General features: G+C 44.1%; 1 protein-coding gene across 4 annotated transcripts in view; it reads right to left on the bottom strand.

Moving 5' to 3' along the window:
• The window catches only part of ACAD10 (acyl-CoA dehydrogenase family member 10), a 52,044-nt gene that overhangs the window by 30,196 nt on the left and 2,218 nt on the right, over positions 1 to 19,630 (bottom strand). For all 4 annotated transcript variants that reach the window (XR_009534540.1, XM_060119201.1, XM_060119202.1 and 1 more), the window contains exons 2-7: positions 16,912 to 17,111; positions 12,343 to 12,491; positions 10,303 to 10,497; positions 5,889 to 6,047; positions 5,030 to 5,189; positions 3,388 to 3,529 (exon numbers count right to left, since the gene is read on the bottom strand). Coding sequence is in view for 3 of the 4 variants with exons in the window: in XM_060119201.1 (XP_059975184.1) it covers positions 3,388 to 3,529; positions 5,030 to 5,189; positions 5,889 to 6,047; positions 10,303 to 10,497; positions 12,343 to 12,491; positions 16,912 to 17,098 (992 nt within the window). In the remaining variant the exon portion in view is untranslated. The remainder of the gene's footprint in view (positions 1 to 3,387; positions 3,530 to 5,029; positions 5,190 to 5,888; positions 6,048 to 10,302; positions 10,498 to 12,342; positions 12,492 to 16,911; positions 17,112 to 19,630) is intronic.

Below are 19,630 nucleotides of genomic sequence, written 5' to 3'. Positions count from 1 at the left end.
TAAGAAGGTAAAAATACACCCACAGTAAGAAGATGGAAAGAAATAAAGCTCAGAGCAGAACTAAATGAAATAGAAAATAAACCACAGAAAAATTAACAAAACTAAACATTTGTTCTTTTAAATTATCAACACAATGATAAAGTCCTAGGTAGACTGATGAAAGAAAGAGAGATAAAATACTATCAATCCACAGCAGGAATGGTAAAGATGGGAAATCACTACAGATCCTACATACATTAGAAGGACAGTAAGGGAGGACTTCCCTGGTGGCACAGTGGTTAAGAATCTGCCGGCCAATGCAGGGGACATGGGTTCAAGCCCTGGTCCGGGAAGATCCCACATGCCGCGGAGCAACTAAACCCGTGCGCCACAACTACTGAGCCTCTGCTCTAGAGCCCGTGAGCCACAACTGTTGAGCCTGTGTGCCACAACTACTGAAGCCTGCGCACCCAGAGCCCATGCTCCGCAACAAGAGAAGCCACCGCAATAAGAAGCATGCGCACCGCAACGAAGAGTAGCTCCTGCTCGCCGCAACTAGAGAAAGCCCACGCACAACAACGAAGACCCAACACAGCCAAAAATAAATAAAAAAAAAAACAGTAAGGGAATACTTTGAACAATAAATTCAACTGTTAACATGAAATGGACATATATAACTTTATATATTTTATAATATAATTTTATATATTTTAATAAATGTACAAATTCCTTGCAAATTACAATTTACCAAAACTAAGGCAAGACGAAATAAAATACCTGAATAACCCAATATTTATTACATCAAACCCATAATCAAAAAACTTTTCCTGTGGGATAGGGAGGGTGGGAGGGAGACGCAAGAGGGAAGAGATATGGGAGCATATGTATATGTATAACTGATTCATTTTGTTATAAAGCAGAAACTAACACACCATTGTTAAGCAATTATACTCCAATAAAAAAAAATTTTTTTTAAATGACATACTATAAAAAAAAAAAAAACTTTTCCTAAAAAACCTCCAGGCCTGATGGGTTTACCGATAAATTCTATGAAACATTAAGGAAGGAATTTTTTTAAATAGAAAAATAATTAGTCGGTCTTATCACCAATAACTGGCTCCTGCTTTTGGCTGCCTGCTGTCCTTTCCCCTTTTCATGTTCTGATAGTAATACCTAGACATTCCTTTGGGAAACAGCTCTCCCCCACTGTAGGTTCACATGGTTTGGGTGAGAGTGACTCAATCCTGATTCCAGGGTTGAGCACAAGACCCAGATTTGGCCAATCTGAATAATGCATCCTCCTGGCCACAGAGATTGGTTCAGGAACAAAGCTGTGACCCATATTGGGCCAACGAGTCAATCTCCGGAGATATGCTGGAACGTTCACTGTGGTTATCAAGGAGAGAAGTGTTGAGAGATGGAGAGAGAGAATGAATGGGTCCTGGTGACATTATTTGGGCCCCTGGATCCAGCCATAACTGAAAGGTTTAGATAATGAAGCCAATACATTTTACCACTTCTCCTCCTTTCTTTTTTTTGAAAACTTAAGTCAGGCTAGGTGGGTTTCTGTCACTTACAATTTGTACTAACAAACGCAAACATGACCAGGGTAAACATTTTGGTGTGTTCCTTTCCAATATTTTTGTTTCAATGTACAAGTCTTTACAAAAAACATAGTTAAGACATATACAAAAGACAGATACAAACAGTTCGTATCTGTTTTTGCTACATTAAAATTTTATTTTTGGCAGAGTCCCCTGGTGGTCCAGTGGTTAGGACTCGGCACTTTCACTGCCATGGCCTGGGTTCAGTCCCTGGTTGGAGAACTAAGATCCCCCAAGGCACAATGGGCGGCCGAAAAGGAAAAAAAATTTATTATACACATTTTAATTTTATTATAGGCATCCTTTTATTGGCTGCAATAATAGCATAATCATTAAGACTGGGGTATGGAATCCTACCAGCCCTGGGTGTGAAGCCAGACTCCATCACTCACATACTAGATGTGTGCCACTAGTCATGTTGCTTAACTTCTTTAAGCTTCACTGTCCTCATCTATAAAATGGAGATCATAATAGGACCATATCAGGGAGTTGTGAGAATGGTTTGAATTAACAATATATTCAAAGCATTTATTTAGTGCCTGACACATACTAAACACTCAGTAAATGTTAGCTATTACTATTATGTTATTGTTCCAACAAGCAGAAATACCAAGGTTTGCATAATCATTACTCATTTATTGTACCTGTAGGTTTCCTACACTGCAGTGAGCATATTAATGCATAAAGCTTTTCTCCCTATTTAGAACTATTTTTTAAAAGAGAGATCCCCTATTGGAATTATTAGGTATAAAAGTATGACTACCCTGAGGTTTTTATAAATTATGTTATACTGTTTTCCCAAACAGTTTTCCAAATTTGATTTGGCATTTTATAAGCAGATACCATACACATTTCATCTTCAAATGCACATTTTATTCCTTTACTAAAATGGAAATTCTGTGCATTCTTGGATTTTTCGATGTCCTTCTAACACTCCAGAATTCCTCAGTACGCTAGGAAGTTGGTGAGAGTTCACAAGCAGGATGCACAGAGACAGTGGGAGTTTTACATTTCAGGGTTTCTCTTCTACAAGCACACACTCACTATCACACGGGCACATTTATGAATGCTCACGAATAGCTACAGGTTTTTTCCTGAAGGCTTCATAACTGTCAGTCATCAGTCCCCGTAACACTTAGAGAAGTCAGATTCAAGAAACCAAAAAGTCAGAGGAGAGACAGTAAATGGTGAGAAAGAAGAGGCCAGGAGCCGAAATCACATTTTCCTTTCTACTCTCTGCAACTTTCCTTCTGCAGAACATGATAGACTGGAAGGAAGGAGGAAGAGGAAGAGAAAGCCGTCCAGGAGAGGAAGCCCCACTCTGGAGTCCAGTCATCGCACTGCCACTCACTGTCCAAGAGTCTGAAGCTAGTGTTTTTCAACCTACTATGTTTAAATTTTCCTATTCACAAGGCAAAAGATTTTATTTTGGATGGGTTGTAATACATTTATTGTTTTAAACATTTTATTATGAAAAATATCAAACATACATAAAATTAGAGGGATTCATATAAGGAACCCCAGGTTTCAATAACTATCAACTCACGGCCATGCCTCCTTGGGCTATGACCCCACTTAATAGAGGCTCAAAAAAAGTCTAGTCTCCTAGAGGTTTAGGTAGAGAAAAAAGAAAACAAGCTCCTGAATAAAATTAGGTGACATGTTCTTATCAGAAATAATTTTGGAGAGTCATACTTGTAATTTAAATGTCTCAAGGCACTTTAATGGAGTGCTGATTGGCCAGCTCAGGGGCTGGGCTGCGGAGGCCGGGGACGCGAGCACGCCCCCAGCTCTGAGAATTTACCTGAACTCCCTCTCTATTGCATGCGCGGATGGGAGCAGTGTCCCTGGCGGCTTCTTCCTCAGAACCAGCTGATGTTTAGCCAGCCTGACGTAGTAGGTGGGATTTGACTGCCCGTGATCAAACTGAAGGAGTTCCAGTGGGCCTGCAAGTTTGAAAGCAAGGAAAACTCACACCAGCTCTGGAGACATTCGGACAGACATTCTTTCTTTCTAACGAGTGCTGCATACGGACGCAGAGCGCCCTGATTTGGAATGCACTGAAAGGAAAGCAGCTCCTCCCGGGGTACCCGACGTGACTGCGTCCCAGGCACCACCACCCCCCCGCCCACCTCCAGCTCGAGGCCAGAACATCACACTACGGTGCGGCAAAGGCCGCTGGATCTACACGACAGTTTTCACCTTGGGCAGGTGTCCAGCTTTGTCCTTCCTGCCAACTCCTGCTCCGTAAAGAAAAGGTTTTTAGTCCTGTTTGTAAAACACAAGCAGAGTCGTGGAAACCCGTCTTGCTACATGGAATGCTTTAAGCCGAGGATGAAAAGTGCCCTCACTTGAAAAGTGTGCCCCTCACCCCATACTCGGCCACACCACGCCTGACAATGACAGCTGAAAGGAGCTATGCAGAGGCCTGCAGCTCGAGCCAAAGCTGCTTTCAGGAGATGCGTTTCCCACCCCAGCAGGCTAAACTCTGAGGCTGCCTTGCAGAAATAGCCTAATTAACCCTAGTCTTCACAATGAGATGAACTCTACACACAGATTCGCAGGAAATGGGAGTTTGCCTGACTTAGCTGGTCTCATCAGAAAGGGTCCCTCAGCTTTGCAGAGGCTCTAAGAACAATCCCATCACTGGAAAAAAATCCTCATGCGAAGCTGCATACAGAGAGTACTTTCAAATGGTACAGATGAACCGGTTTGCAGGGCAGAAATAGAGACACAGATGTAGAGAACCAACGTATGGACACCAAGGGGGGAAAGTGGCAGGGGGTGGGGGGGCTGTGGTGGGATGAATTGGGAGATTGGGATGGACATATATACATGAATATGTATAAAATGGATGACTAATAAGAACCTGCTGTATAAAAAAATAAATTAAATTTAAAAAAAGTACTTTCAAGGATCAAACTTTATCACCAGGTAGAAATTTCTTCAAAACTTCATGCAACTATACTTTAATAAAATAAATTTAAAAAGAAAAAGGTCATGAGGCACCTGTTTTTCTGAGGGTGGAATGTGAAGAAGGAGCTAGAGGTTCCTTTGAAGAGATAGAGACGGCTTGTCACATTTTAAATTCATGCAACTTTTAAGTCACCTTCACAAAACAGGCTGTCATCTCAAAACACTCAAATACCCCTGGGCACATACTGCAAGTTCCTCTCCTCCGGGACAGCCCTTTGCAGGCGATTGCTGCCACACCACACTCTCACATGGAACAAGGGCCAAGTACACTTTGGGGATCCATAAAAAAGGAAGTCAGTGCTTTTTTTCCAAGCAAAACAGAGCAGCACTCGGGTCCACTGGGCTCACTGAGCGCACTGGCTATTTTCTTCACCACATGGCATCGTTGTCTCCAGCATATTCCGCTAAGAACTGAAAGTGTGAACCAGACTGAAAGCCTAGCCTTTACCAAAATGCAGAAGCTTAACTACCTGTGACTTGGGTCCCCAGTAAGTCTTTGAGGTGCTTCTCCAAGGAGTCCTTGGGAATTTCCATCGTCTTTCTCACCGGGCGAGTGTTTGGAACAGCGATTCTCAACGGAAAACCCAAAAGGGTTTCCAGTTCCTTTACTGCAGTCTCTGGGTCATGAACCTGGTTTCACAGAGAATATTGAACATGGACGCCCAGTCAACCCTGCCCCACCCTCCTGCCTGTTCTCTAAGAGGGTACGTTCTTAGAGGGAAATATAGAAGAAGTCAGTTCTCTGAGCAAGGACTTTGCAGCCAGGGGAGTCAGCTCATGAGAAAGCCTCAGGATGAGTTTCCTCCGCCCATTTAATTCCTAACCACATTAAGCCTTCTTATCTGCTGGGAAGAGTGCCGGTTAAGAGTGAATGACACTCCCTCGTGCCAGGAGGGCAGAATATTGTGCTGTAGTGTCCACTCTGTCCCTATGGGCCCGTCAGCTAATAACGAAAACCCAAACGCAGAAAGCTGGACAGAGACCCCCGCCGCCAACGTGGCTTCTCCTGCTTCAAAGCATTGGGGTGGCCCGTGTGTCTGGTAGCTGCTGGGTCCCCACCCAGAGCAGCATCACCAGGCCAGCAGAACTGTCACCCGAAATGTCTTAAGTCTGCCATTCACCTCCCTGTGTAACTCTTTTCTTACTTCCTATTGAAAATACAAGTGACTAGTCACCTAGATTTCATAATCAATAAAAAATAAAAAGACCACGGCAGCATGGGTGAAAACCACTAGAGGCAACTGCAACTATGAGTGTAAGAGGACTGCATAGACATGCTTACACTAGTGCCTGGGGCACAACAGGGGTTCCAAAAACAGTGACCTTTACCTTAATGGTGTGAATACCAAGGCTGGCAGCTGCTTTTAGATTCGGTCCAAGATCATCCAGAAAGATGGACTCAGAAGGCTGCCGGCCTAGCCGCTCCAAGCACAGCTTGTACATCCTGGCATCTGGCTTGCAGACACCTTCCAGGCAGGATTCCACAACCTGAGAGGGAGGGACAGGAAGGAGAGATGAATGTCCCTAAAAGTGGTGTTCCCATGTACACCCAGTATACTTTCTGAAAAGCAGAGCAGAAGGAAGGCAGTGGAGATTTGTTATAACAAGTACCTTAAGAGTGTCATGATATAAAATGATGTTGCTTTTTTAAGAAGAGTGATTTGGAAATACTGGGTTACAATCTGAGGGAAGACTCAGAAAACCAAAGCTCTGGTTCAGACACAGTGAGTGACCTTGTGCAAACAGCGAAGGTACTATGGGCTTCAGGTTCATCGTCAGGAAACCAGGAACACTAACAGCCATCTCACCTATCCTAACGGTAGCTGGGAAACAGTGAATTTCAATGTGTTCCAAAATGACACAGCAGTTTGCTAATGTGAGGTATTGTGAATGCACAGAACAGAAGAAAAGCTGCACGTTTCAGTTTTAGGGAAAGTATTTCACCATTTTCTCAGAAAGAAGGCACTGTTTACTGTTATAAAAGAAACACGACTTTAATGTCCATATTTCAGAAGTTAAAAAACAAACAGCTGTACTCAGCCTAGACAGATAAATCCCACAGGAGGGCTAACACCAAAGAGATCGTCAGTGGCAAAGACATGGTTCCCTTTCACACAAAGAGCCTCCTGCATCCTGACAGCCTTGCTTCAACCTGTATCTGATCCAGAACTGGTGGGGTGCTGCTGAGGGTTCAGGAGAACCCTGAAACAGCTGTCTCAGTGGCAGGCTACTTCTGATCCAGCAACCCCAAGTCCTCTGACACTGTCCCCATGGCTTGATCTCCTGTGAGCAGGCCTAAAACGTCCATAGAGGCCTGTAACCAATACCCTCTGGTCTGCCCAAAGAATAGAACTCCCTCAATCACTCCTGAATCGACCCTCGCTCTCCAAGACCAAGGACAAACCTGAGGGCCCCTCCCTCTCCTCCAAACTCCCATTGTTCAAGGTTAGAGAAGAACTGCCTTTTCAGACAAATAAATGTTCTGAGTAAGTTACTGACTCTTCCTGGTCTCCTAAGGACCTGAATGAGCTAAAAGAAGACAAAGAAGCTCCTTCTAAAGAAAATGTCAACAGTGGGTAGCAGAGAAGCCAGGTGTTTCAGACACCAATAAAGGCATCATGGGATAGGAAAGCAGCACAGCTGTGCCAGATGACACAAGAGGAGAGGGGGAGCAAACCCTGGGGATCAGGGCCTAGTCTGACAAGCAGACACCTCCTCTCATAGGTGAGTACATTTGCAGAAGTGAAAAAATTCCTGAGATTTAAATTGGATAAGATCCCTGGACTTCTTGTGTTCTATTTTGCCAGATGAAAAATTTCTGAGGTTGTGTTTCACAACAATGTGAATATACCTAAAATTACTGTCCTGTATAATTAAAAATGGCTAGGATGGTAAATCTTTTTTTTTTCATTGTACTACATTAGCATTTTTTATTTACTTTTCTTAAAAAATAAATTTATTTATTTATTTATTTTTGGCTGTGTTGGGTCTTCGTTGCTGCACACGGGCGTCCTCTAGTTGCGGTGAGCAGGGGCTACTCTTCGTTGTGGTGCACGGACTTCTCATTGCAGTGGCTTCTCTTGTTGTGGAGCACGGGCTCTAGGTGCGCAGGCTTCAGTAGTTGTGGCGCGCAGGCTCAGTAGTGTGGCTCGCGGGCTCTAGAACGCAGGCTCAGTAGTTGTGGCACACGGGCTTAGTTGCTCCGTGGCATGTGGGATCTGCCTGGACCAGAACTCGAACCTGTGTCCCCCACACTGGCAGGCAGATTCTTAACCACTGTGCCACCAGGGAAGCCCCTAGGATGGTAAATCTTATATCGTGTGTTCTTTACAAAAAAAAAATAATAATAATGTAAAAGTTTTTACTTAAAAAACAAAGTAGGGCCTCCCTGGTGGCGCAGTGGTTAAGAGTCCGCCTGCCGATGCAGGGGATACGAGTTCGTGCCCCGGTCTGGGAGGATCCCATATGCCGCGGAGCGGCTGGGCCCGTGAGCCATGGCCGCTGGGCCTGCGCATCCGGAGCCTGTGCTCCGCAACGGGAGAGGCCACAACAGTGAGAGGCCCGCATACCGCAAAAAGAAAAAAAAAAAAAAAAAAAAAAAAAAAAAAAAAAAAAACAAAGTAGATGGGGACTTCCCTGGTGGTCCAGTGGTTAAGAATCTGCCTCTCAAGGCAGGGGACATGGATTTGGTCCCTGGTCGGGGAACTAAGATCGCACATGCCACGGGGCAACTAAGCCTGTGTGCCACAACTAGAGAGCCCACGTGTGGCAGCTACTGAGTCCGTGCTCTCTGGAGTCCACGTGCCACAACTAGAGAGAAGCCCACGTGCCACAACTAAGACCCAACGCAGCCACAAAAAACAACAACAACAAAAAAACATTACCCATTGCTTACACCTGGACACAAGCAAAATTTCAGACATAAAACATCCATACTAAAAAAAAAAAACCCAAAAACAAAGTAGATGAACAAAATTTAAAAGCCACATACACGTCAGAAGAAACAGATTTCTGTGACATTGAAAAGTTCAGGAGCAGCCTCCAGTGATGATGGGGATCACAGGAATGGTTCCATTAGCTTTACTTCTACCAAAATAATTTTTTTCCTTATAGCTTTAGAGAACAAAAATGTAAACCCTTCTCTTGAGGAAACAGATTTTCAAAACTCCACGTCTCCTGCAGACATAGAATATGAAAATGGATCTGAAAAGCACACACCAGAGAGCCTGTGAAGCCTGAATAAACAAGTCCATTGTTTTAAAGAAGCTCACAAGTCCTTACATAGTTGAAGGGCCCAATATGAGCCTGGCCAACTGATTTTGTCCAGATGAAGATATATCCCCATAGCCACACTGGAGGGGAGGAATCTCTGAAAATAATTACAATGTATTGAATACTTACCTATCTGCCAGGCACTCTGTAAAGTGTTTTGCATGCATTATACTCTGGGATCCACACAGCTACCCTAAACAAAGAAAATTCCTACTCCTGAACTACAGGTGAGGAAACTGAGGTTCAGAGAATCAAAGCTACTGCTTATAGCAAGCTGCAAGACAGGATTCAAATCTGGCTGAGGTCCCTGAGCACCAGAAGGGGAGGATGCTTGGAGGAAGGCTGTGCTGTGGACAAGCGGGGAAACCAACAATTAAAGGGGGCAAGGAGCCAGGCAGCTGTGCAGAGGGAAGAGGGAGGAATGAGGAGGTGGGAGGTGAAAAGAGCATTAGGTTGGGTCATTAATTTCCCATATTTGTGCTCTGAATTTTCTGCCTGTCAATCCAACTAGATTTTACGTTCTAAAATAGCACTATCCAATAGGACTTTCTACAGTGATGGAAATGCTATACTGTCCTGTCCGACATAGTAGTCACTAGCCACATGTAGCGACTGACAACCTGAAATATGGCAAATGCATATTCCAAAGGGCAGGGCTTGTGTCTGTCACACTGAACACAGTATCCCCTCATGCCTAGCCAGTGCCCGGCACACAGCCACTGCTTAATGAGAATGTGTTTTCCAACCAAATGAAGTTTAAGCAAGTCAATAATTCAGTAATTCATATCTGTCCCAGGATAACGATATACTTTCTCTTAGGGAAATGGGGAGTCTTTCACAGAAGTAACCTCCTGGCACAGAAGACCACCTCCTGACTCAGAATCTTCTCAGGTACTTTCATAGTCTAGCCCTTCATGTGCTGTCCCATACAGTAGCCACTAGCCATATGTGATTATTTACATTTAAGTTGAAATGAAATAGAATTCCTCAGGGCCACTAGCCACATTTCAAGTGTTTAATAGCCATATGTGACTAGTAGCAACCATACTGGACATTTCCTTTACTGCAGTAGGTTTGTTTGCACAGCACTGGTCTAAGGATTAATGCCATAGAAATAGAGGGCAACGGGGTTGATCTTTGAAGAGAAAAGGTCGAAGGGCCCGTTAAGAGGTGAGGGCTGACGAAAGTGCATGTGTTATCTGATGACTAAGGTTCGACTGCAGAATGAAAGGGAGTCTCTAAAGCTGAGGTTTCAGTCAGTTATCAAAGCCCATAAATGACTGACCTTGCTAAGAGCTCAGTGATATTTTATAAGTCTTGTTTCCCACCTGTTATGTTTAATCCTAACTGAGCCAAGTGTGTGAATAAAAAACCCATTCACTCAAGACCTACTGAGAGGCAGCATTAATGCTGCATCCTGAAGCAAGGACACAGACTTGATTCGGATTATTCTGGATCACTGTGAGCTTACCACATCAAACTGGTTCCGGTCCAGGGGCAAAAAGCTCTTCCCATTGGGAAGATAAAAATTATTGCTCAAGACTGCAGTCTGAAGGCCTTTAGCCCGAATCTGAGTTATGGCCTCAGTCATCACTGGGAACTGCTTTGCCACTCGCTCACTGGTCAGCAGAGAGAAAAAGGAGTCCAGGGGCACGGAGGTCTTTGACTAAGAATGGGGGAGGGGAGAGGAGAACCAGCCATCATTAAGAGTAAGAACAGCTTGTCACCAACACAGAAAAACACATATTCCTGGCTTCCTACCACTACCTGGTGTAGGACCCCGGGCCTTTGGCTTGCTGCCGAAAGGAATTCCCTCCCTCAGCCCTTGTGCAGAACTTTGTATATAAGGTTGTAAAAAGTGGCTTAGAATTAGAGTTACAGTGGTTAGAGAATGGAGCTATTTATATCAGTATTCCAGTTAAATGAGTTCTTTTTTTTTTTTTTTTTTTTGCGGTATGCGGGCCTCTCACTGTTGTGGCCTCTCCCGTTGCGGAGCACAGGCTCCGGATGCGCAGGCCCAGCGGCCATGGCTCACGGGCCCAGCCGCTCCGCGGCATATGGGATCCTCCCAGACCGGGGCACGAACCCGTATCCCCTGCATCGGCAGGCGGACTCTCAACCACTGCGCCACCAGGGAGGCCCTAAATGAGTTCTTAATTTCACTCACTCATTGTCAATTTTAAAAAGATTCAGAAGACCCTAAGAGGTACATTAAACTCTATATGTGTATTAAGCAGATGTAATTTAATTTTTAATGATCCAGAGACATTTGATGATTCTGCATTGCCTCAACTTCACCATTACGAACTGAATGTCAGTTTCTGATCAATTTTTGTGTTGTTTTTTTTTTTTGCGGTACGCGGGCCTCTCACTGTTGTGGCCTCTCCCGTTGCGAAGCACAGGCTCCGGACGCGCAGGCTCAGCGGCCACGGCTCACGGGCCCAGCCGCTCCGCGGCACGTGGGATCTTCCCCGACCGGGGCACGAACCCGTGTCCCCTGCATCGGCAGGCGGACTCTCAACCACTGCGCCACCAGGGAAGCCCAATTTTTGTGTTTTTAAATTCAATCTCTGTGGGTTTTGAAAACTCTTATTTTATCATGTTTCAAAATCTGCAAGGCCAAGTCTGCTATTCTGATACACACACACATTTTACAACAGCTTTATTGAAATACAATTCACACATCACCCAATTGACCCATTTAAACTGTAAAATTAAACACTTTTTAATATATTCACAAAGTTGTGCAACTATCAACACAATCTGTTTTAGAACATTTTCATCACCCTGAAAAGAAATCCCATATCCATTAGCAGTTGTTACCCATTCCCCCCCCGACACCCCAATACTCCCAGTCCTAGAAAATAACAACTCTATTTTCTGTTTCTACAGATTTACCTGTTCTAGACATTTCAAATAAGTGGAATCATACAATATGTGGTCTTTTGGGTTGGCTTCTTTCTGTCACTTAGCAGAATGTTTTCTATACATATATTTAAATATTTATTCATTTATTTAAAATTGAGGTAAAAACACATAACATCAAATTTACTATTTTAACCACTTTGGGTGACATTAAGTACATTCACTGTTATGTAACCAAAACCACCATCTATCCACAGAACTTTATTATATCTTAAATTATATTTTAGCAGGGTTATTGTGAAGGCACATGAGTTAATACAAATAAAGAGCTTAGAATGCAGAGCCTTTCCAGAGAAAGGTTCAATGTTATTACTGCATTAAACAAGCTTTCTGATCAAAGCCATTACACAACTCCAGCTTCAGATGAACAGTAACTGATGGAGAGGCTTAGTATGTAATATTTTTACTTTTTCATTCGTGTAATTAAAATTGAGTACCTGGGGATGGAAGAAATAGCTCAAAATCTTATAACAGGTTATTAGGTTTTCCCTTCTTTATTTTTAGTTTAACCAACTTAATGGATAAGTGTTGCATCCACTATTCTAGGCAAAAAGAATATGGAAATTCAAGTATGTTTATCACTCACAATTTCAGAGCAAAGTCTCCCAAATTCTTGTAGAAAATCCTCTGTTGTTATCTCTGCTCTCATAAATTTCATCCAGGGCCCATTTTCGCCACCTGAGATCAAGGCCTTCAATATAGTTCCGGAAGGGATATGATTCTGTACCTCCCATTCTACCGGAAGTAAAACATATGGTAAGTCAAACTGTAATATAGGGACAAACAGCTGGGGTTTGGGGAGCAGGGGAAGTACCATACAAGTTCCTGTGGCATCACTGTGGTGCCAAGTGGGTTCTACTGGGAATTCAGACAAATTCAGGAAATGGAAAATCTCAGCTTGGACCTCCAAGGGAACAGCAGTAATCATCCGTGTAACTGAGGGGACACTGGTGCCAAGTATCAGGTCCGTCCCACCACCTTGAGATGACTCTGGACACTGCAGTACGAATTTTCTTCCCTGATCTCTCATTGGCTGGCTCATATATATTAGGTCACTCACACAGTCCTGGCACATGGTAAGGAAGTGCATTAGGGAATAAAGCAGATTCTGACAGCACTCCAAAATGAGCCCTCCGTTTTGTAAACCATAGTAATCCTTCAGAGCAGTGTAGCTGGCACACTGAAACATTCACCTGGGGGCGCTGTCTTTGAGAAATAAAGAACAAAATTCTGTCCATAAAGAGCTAAGGCAGTGGATGGATTATTATTGTGTATACTGGGAACACTGGGACAGGGGTTACTTTTTCTTGTACAAGGGTGTTTTCTCTTGGTATAATATACCTGCTATGGGGCAAAAATATATACAGCATTCATAATTATATCTAAGATATATCAATAATATACATTAGCACATATCTTTTGTTTAATGTAGTACCTGTGCATTGAAAATATTTCAGACAATATAGAAAGGTATAAAAAAGAAAGTTAAATGACAAAGCAATCCCATTCTTCAGAAATCACCAATGTGACCAATTCAGTATATCTTCTGAGAATAACAGGACTTTTAAAACTCAATCCAAATAATAATAATAATACATCTTTAATTTTAGAACTAAAGTTAGAGCATTTTTTAGGATCTTAGAGCTGGCAAGCATGCAAGGAAAGGGGCACTCTCATATGCTGTTGATGGGGGTGTAAACAAATACAACCTCTATGGAGTGCAACGTTTTAAATACACATTTACATTTGATGTAGTAATTCTGCTTCCAGGAATTTCTCCCACAGATATATTTATAAAAGTAAGCAAAGATTATGTACTTGGCTGTTGTGCAGAACTGCTCACAATAAAAACTAGAAACTTACATGCACGTTACTAAAGGGCTTGTTAAATCAACCATGGTACATCCATAGGATGGAATACCTCGTAGACGTTAAAATGCATAAACTAGGCCAAGGGTTGGCAAATTATGGCCTGGGGGCCAAATCTGTCTCCCATCTGTTTTTGTAAATAAAGTTTTATTGGAACACAACCACACCTACTTGTTTACTATTGTCTATGGCTGTTGCTGGCTCCAATAGTAAAGCCATACAGAGATTGTATGGCTTGTGAAGCCCATCTAGTGCCCTTGACAGAAAAAGTTTGCTAATCCCTTAACTAGACCTTTGCCTACTGATGTGGAAAATTTGGCAAGATATTCTACTGGGTCAGAAAAAAGGAAAGGTACATAACAGTGTGCACAGTATGACCCAATCTGTGTAGACACAGTTTACACACACACACTCACACACACTCATGTATATATAGGCAATTTTTGGAAGGATAAACAAACTTTTCACAATGATAACCAATGAAGCCTAGGACTGACCAGGGAGGGGTGGAGGTGACAGTAAGAAATTTGTCTTTGTATTTTTTTTTTTAGGTGTACTTTTATTTATTTATTTATTTATTGGGGTATAGTTGTTTTACAATGTTGTGTTTGTTTCTACTATACAGCACAGTGAAGGAGAGTTCCCAGTTTTTTTTTTTTTTTTTTTTTTTTTGCGGTACGCGGGCCTCTCACTGTTGTGGCCTCTCCCGTTGCGGAGCACAGGCTCCGGATGCGCAGGCTCAGCGGCCATGGCTCACGGGCCTAGCCGCTCCGCGGCATGTGGGCTCTTCCCCGACCGGGGCACGAACCCGTGTCCCCTGCATCGGCAGGCGGACTCTCAACCACTGCGCCACCAGGGAAGCCCCCCAGTTTTTACCATACAGCAAAGTGAAGGAGAGTTCCCTGTGCTATACAGCATATCTTTGTATTTTTAAAAATATCCTTTCAGCACCAACTATTTAATAAATGAGGTTGGCATAACTGAGTTTCTGTATAGAAAAAATTTAATTAAATCCCTGTTTCTCACCATCACAAAAATGAATTCCCAACAGACTAAGTACCCAATTCAGAAAAAAAAACCCTCTAAAAGTTAGAAAACAATATGCAACCTCTTTATGAACGTGAAGAAAAAAAAGACTTCCTTAGCCTAGTCTCATAACATGCAAGCCATAAAGAAAAACACAGATGATTTTGATGACATCAAAAATGAAAATTTTGGGGCTTCCCTGGTGGCACAGTGGTAGTCTGCCTGCTAATGCAGAGGACACGGGTTTGAGCCCTGGTCTGGGAGGATCCCACATGCCACGGAGCAACTAGGCCCATGAGCCACAACTACTGAGCCTGCGCATCTGGAGCCTGTGCTCTGCAACAAGAGAGGCCACGATAGTGAGAGGCCCGCGCACCGCGATGAAGAGTGGCCCCCGCTTGCCACAACTAGAGAAAGCCCTCGCACAGAAACAAAGACCCAACACAGCAAAAATAAATAAATTAATTAATAAAACTCCAACCCCCAACATCTTCTTTAAAAAAAAAAAAAAAGAAAATTCTGGTATGGCAGAAACATTATAAATATAAAATAAAAACACAAGTCAATAATAACAACAACCACAAGACTTACTATGTGCTCCAAAGATTCCAGGCACTGCTGAATAACATACCATTTAAAAGTATGAGCAGGATTTGAAAAGGCAGAGGAGGCAGAGGAGGGTAGCTCTGATCAGAGAGAACAGAACTTGCAAAGGCACAGGAGTATAAACACATTTGACAAGTTTAAAGAGCATCAAGTAGTCCAAGGTAGCTGAAATGTGGGCGTACATAGGAAACGGTGTGACAAAAGGACATGAGAGCTGGTTGTGAGGCCCTGGAACCAGGTAAAGCTTCCGGTTTTAATCTAAGTGAAAAGATGCAGGCACTCAAGGATTTGAAGCAGGAGAGGGAAGGGATAAGATGTGTGTTTCAGAAGGGCAGTTCCAGGCACTGTGTGCAAAACCCAGAAGGCCAGGTGTAGAGTTAGGAGTTAGGGGGCTGATGTGCCAGTGCAGGCGGGAGAATTTAGGAATCTAATTTGTGTAGAGGCAGTGGCAGCGGGAAGGAGTGAATAGGTTCTCAAGATATTCTGGAGAAAGCTGAGAAAACTCCTGCCAAGTGATCTTTATGTTCTCTGTAAAAGGAGACTTGGCTGTCTGCCAAGTATGAAGGTTTGGTCTGGGGAAGTATGATGGCTCCGGGGGGAGTTTGGTGAATGCAAGAGGAATATGAGTGGAGGAATAGAGAGGCTGAGGGCTCAACTGCAGCTGGAGCTAAAAAAAAAAAAAAAAAAAAAAAAAAAGCTCACCTAACCAGTTAGCAGAGCTGGGTAATTTTGCAACCAGGGGCACAGAAAACCTGAAGTTGGGTTGATTTAGCATAGAAAACTGCCCAATCAGCAACCACAGTAAGTCAAAAGAACAGGGACAGCTGTTCGGTCCTTTTTCCTTCCTGCTGGCTAGAATGGGAATGTGGGTAGAAAGTGAGGCAGCCAAGCCTGACCCATGCGGTGAAAGTGGAAATGAAGTGCACTCACAGCAAAGCAACACAATGAAAAGAGCCCAGGGCGCTGACATCACAGAGCAACACACTGGCCCAGACCACATACCTGGGCTTTGATGTGCAAAAGAAATCAACTTCAGTCTTGGTTCAGTCACTGTTTTGTTAGTCTTTCTAACACTTCAAGCCAAACAAATCACACACTTAAGTCAGTTGAACTGAGTGGGTAAAAAGGTAATACCAGGAGGGGCTGAAAAAGGAAGGATCAGAGCCTAGAGGTTTGATCTTGTAGTAGCAAAAGCAGGTTTAGAAGGGAGGTCGGTGGAAAGGGAAAGGCTATGATCAAAGCGGGGAGGGGGGGACAGAGAGGATTTCAGGATTCAGAAGTCGTTCTCAGGGAAAGGTAGTTAAATTCCACCAATAACATTAACAACAATAACAATAGCAGCTCGTCGTTTATTGAGAATTTCAGATGAACCAAGCGCTCACCCTGCTAATCAAGTGCTCTCCATGAATTATCTCATTTAACCCTCCTCCAACCCCAAAGAGGTGGGTACTATCATTAGCCGTAATTTAACAATGAGGAAACTAAGACTCAGAGCAGTTAAATAATTTGCCCAAGATACTCAGCCACTAACTGTTGCTTGGAATTTGACTCAAGAGCAAGCACTGGGACACACTGCCGTCTCCCCTCACCACACTCCTTTCCCCCACCCCTACCCACTGCAGTCTCCAAAGGTGAAGGAGAATGAAGAGCTCACCTGCAGCCACTCTCCCTGGAGAAGGAATGAGAACTCCGCCCATGTCAAAAATCACTGCTCTGTAGGTGCCGCCTCCAGAATGTGTCCATCGCCAGGCTCCCTGGTGCCTGCCCTGGCCATGTTTCACGAAGACCGCCCTCCAAGCCCGCTGGAGCTGTGCAGACTGCAAAAGCCGCCTCAGGCACATGTTGGAGCTGAGGCTGCGGAGAAGGCACAGGACATAGTTTGCCGTCGTCGCTGCCTCCAAGCAGACCTCCACCCTGGTGCTCAGGGTGGCACCTGCACACCTCCTCTGACCTCCAGCCAGCGCTTCAGACACCACCAGAGCGGAACGCAGGATCTCCGCCCTCCCTGACCACTCCTTGCCTAAGTTCCTTGGCTCAGGAAAGGGCTCCACCGTTCTCCCAGCCGCCCAAGCTGGAAAACTGGATTCACCCCGACTTCCCTCCGTCCTCCAGCCAGACATCTCGGCTCCGGGTGCTGGGCGCGGCCCATCCTTCCTCCCGAAGCTCTCCGTCTACCTCTCTCCACTCTCACTGCGTGATCTCGACCACGGACCTCTGTGACGGCCCCCTAACTGGTCCCCCTGCCTCTTCTCAAACCTCATTCTTTCTTCACTCTTCAACCAGTTATCATTCAAGACTGCATATTTGATCATATCCTAACCCCACTTAAAACCTCCAACGGCCCCCCACTGTCCTCAAGATAAACTCTCAGTTCCTTAACCTGCCTGAAAAGGCCCTCTGAGTTCTGCCTCTCCCCTTCCGGCCGCAGCTCTCCCTCCTATTTAACCTTAACCTCGTGATCAGGACACTCAGGTCCACGGCCGCTTCCTCAAACACGTGATGCTCTCCTCCTGCTGCCAGGCCTTCGGGGGGCTGTAGTTTACCTGTAACTTCCTTCATGAAACCTCTTCTGACTACCAGAAGAGACCAATGAGCAGGATGCCCTGTACCCACCTCCTCCTAGCACTCGCCATGCCACCACACCATCACCCCTCCTACAGAGCAGGGCCATGTCCTCCTGGTTGTTCTCCATTGCCTCTTTTCTAAACTTACTTTCAAAAAGTTCGGGAAAAAAAACAAAATACACGTAACAGGTACACGTGTATATAGATATATAAACATGTGCAGACATAAATCCAATGTGGCAAAATGTTAATAATCAATCTTGGTGAAGGGTACACGATGAAGGGTTTATGAGAGATCACTGTACTATTCTTCAACTTTTTTGTACGTCTGAAATAAAAACCTGGGAAAAAACCAAAATAATTAAACCAAATTCTATTTGCAGTCAGTTCCACTTGAAAATCTGGAAGCTTCTCATGCGATGTCTATGGTTAAAAAGCTTACTAAGAAGCAAGTTAGAGCAAAACAGGTTGGTAAGACAGCCTGCCTGTTCATGGGAGTCACTTCAGTGCCACCATAAGGACTAAATAAACTCTGTAAGATTCTAAAGAAAGGATTCTTTTTTAAAAAATATCTATTTATTTATTTGGCTGTGCTGCATGCGGGATCTTCGTTGCGATATGCAGAATTTTTAGCGCCAGCATGCGGGATCTAGTTCCCTGACCAGGGATCCAACACGGCCCCCTGTATTGGGAGCGCAGAGTCTTAACCACTGGACCACCAGGGAAGTTCCTAAAGAAAGGATTCTTTTTTTTTTTTAGAAGTATTCGTGACGCCATTCTTCATTAAGGTATCAAATAACTGTATCTGGCCAGACAGCCACCTAAAGAAAGGATTCTTAAGAAGCAAATGTTCAAGATGATATAATGTGCTTCTTATGTAATTGGAAATTTGCTGGATTGGGGCATGAATGCTGAAATGAAAAATGTAAAGACTGATTTGCATTTTGGGTTTTACCTACGTTCCTACGCCATGGCCAAAGTTAGTGGTGGAAGGGGAACTTTATTTATAGGCTCCTAAAAGTGTCAACACATTCTCTGTGAGGGCTTAACAGAGATGAAAACTGTCTCTGGACCTAAAGGGCTGACTTTCATCCCCATTGAGGACACTGTCCGCCTCATAATCCTGCTAATGGGTAAGTGGGCAACACTCCCACGACTACCTTGCTTCTTCCTTCCAACTAGAGATGATAGTTCTGTTCTAGCCACTTCCCAAAGCTCTCTTTGGAGCAGGTTAGTGCTGCGATTTCTCATACCTCCTGGTACCTCCGTGGTACATGCCCACTGACTGGAATGTCTTCACCTGTTTATCTGCTGGTAAATTTACACTCTTTTTTACATCACAGCCTCAGCTTTACCTCCTCTAGAGAGGCTCGTCTTTCTTTTTCCTGGAAGATTCTGAAACTACTTTTTTTTTTTTTTTCACTCTCATTGCTTCTTCTCCATACCTTCACTAGGGCACTTATCCCATCACACAGTTCCTGTTTTCAACTCTATCTGCTCCTCTACGTATCAGCTCCTTAAGGAAAGGCCTACCTTACTTCATCTTTGTATATATCCATCCCCTAGGACCTAGCATGGTGTCTAGACACACAGCACATGCTCAGTAGAAACATGAGTTGGAAGGATGAATAAACTGGAAGATTCAGAATATAGGGGATAACCTTCCTTGGTAGCACAGTGGTTAAGAATCCGCCTGCCGGGCTTCCCTGATGGCACAGTGGTTGAACGTCCGCCTGCTGATGCAGGGGACAGGGGTTCGTGCCCCGGTCCGGGAAGATCCCACATGCCGTGGAGCGGCTGGGCCCGTGA

Source organism: Mesoplodon densirostris, chromosome 15 (assembly GCF_025265405.1).
Source record: "Mesoplodon densirostris isolate mMesDen1 chromosome 15, mMesDen1 primary haplotype, whole genome shotgun sequence".
Lineage (NCBI taxonomy): Eukaryota > Metazoa > Chordata > Mammalia > Artiodactyla > Ziphiidae > Mesoplodon > Mesoplodon densirostris.
Note: the sequence above shows the minus strand (reverse complement) of the source record. Positions and strands in the feature narration are given on the sequence as shown.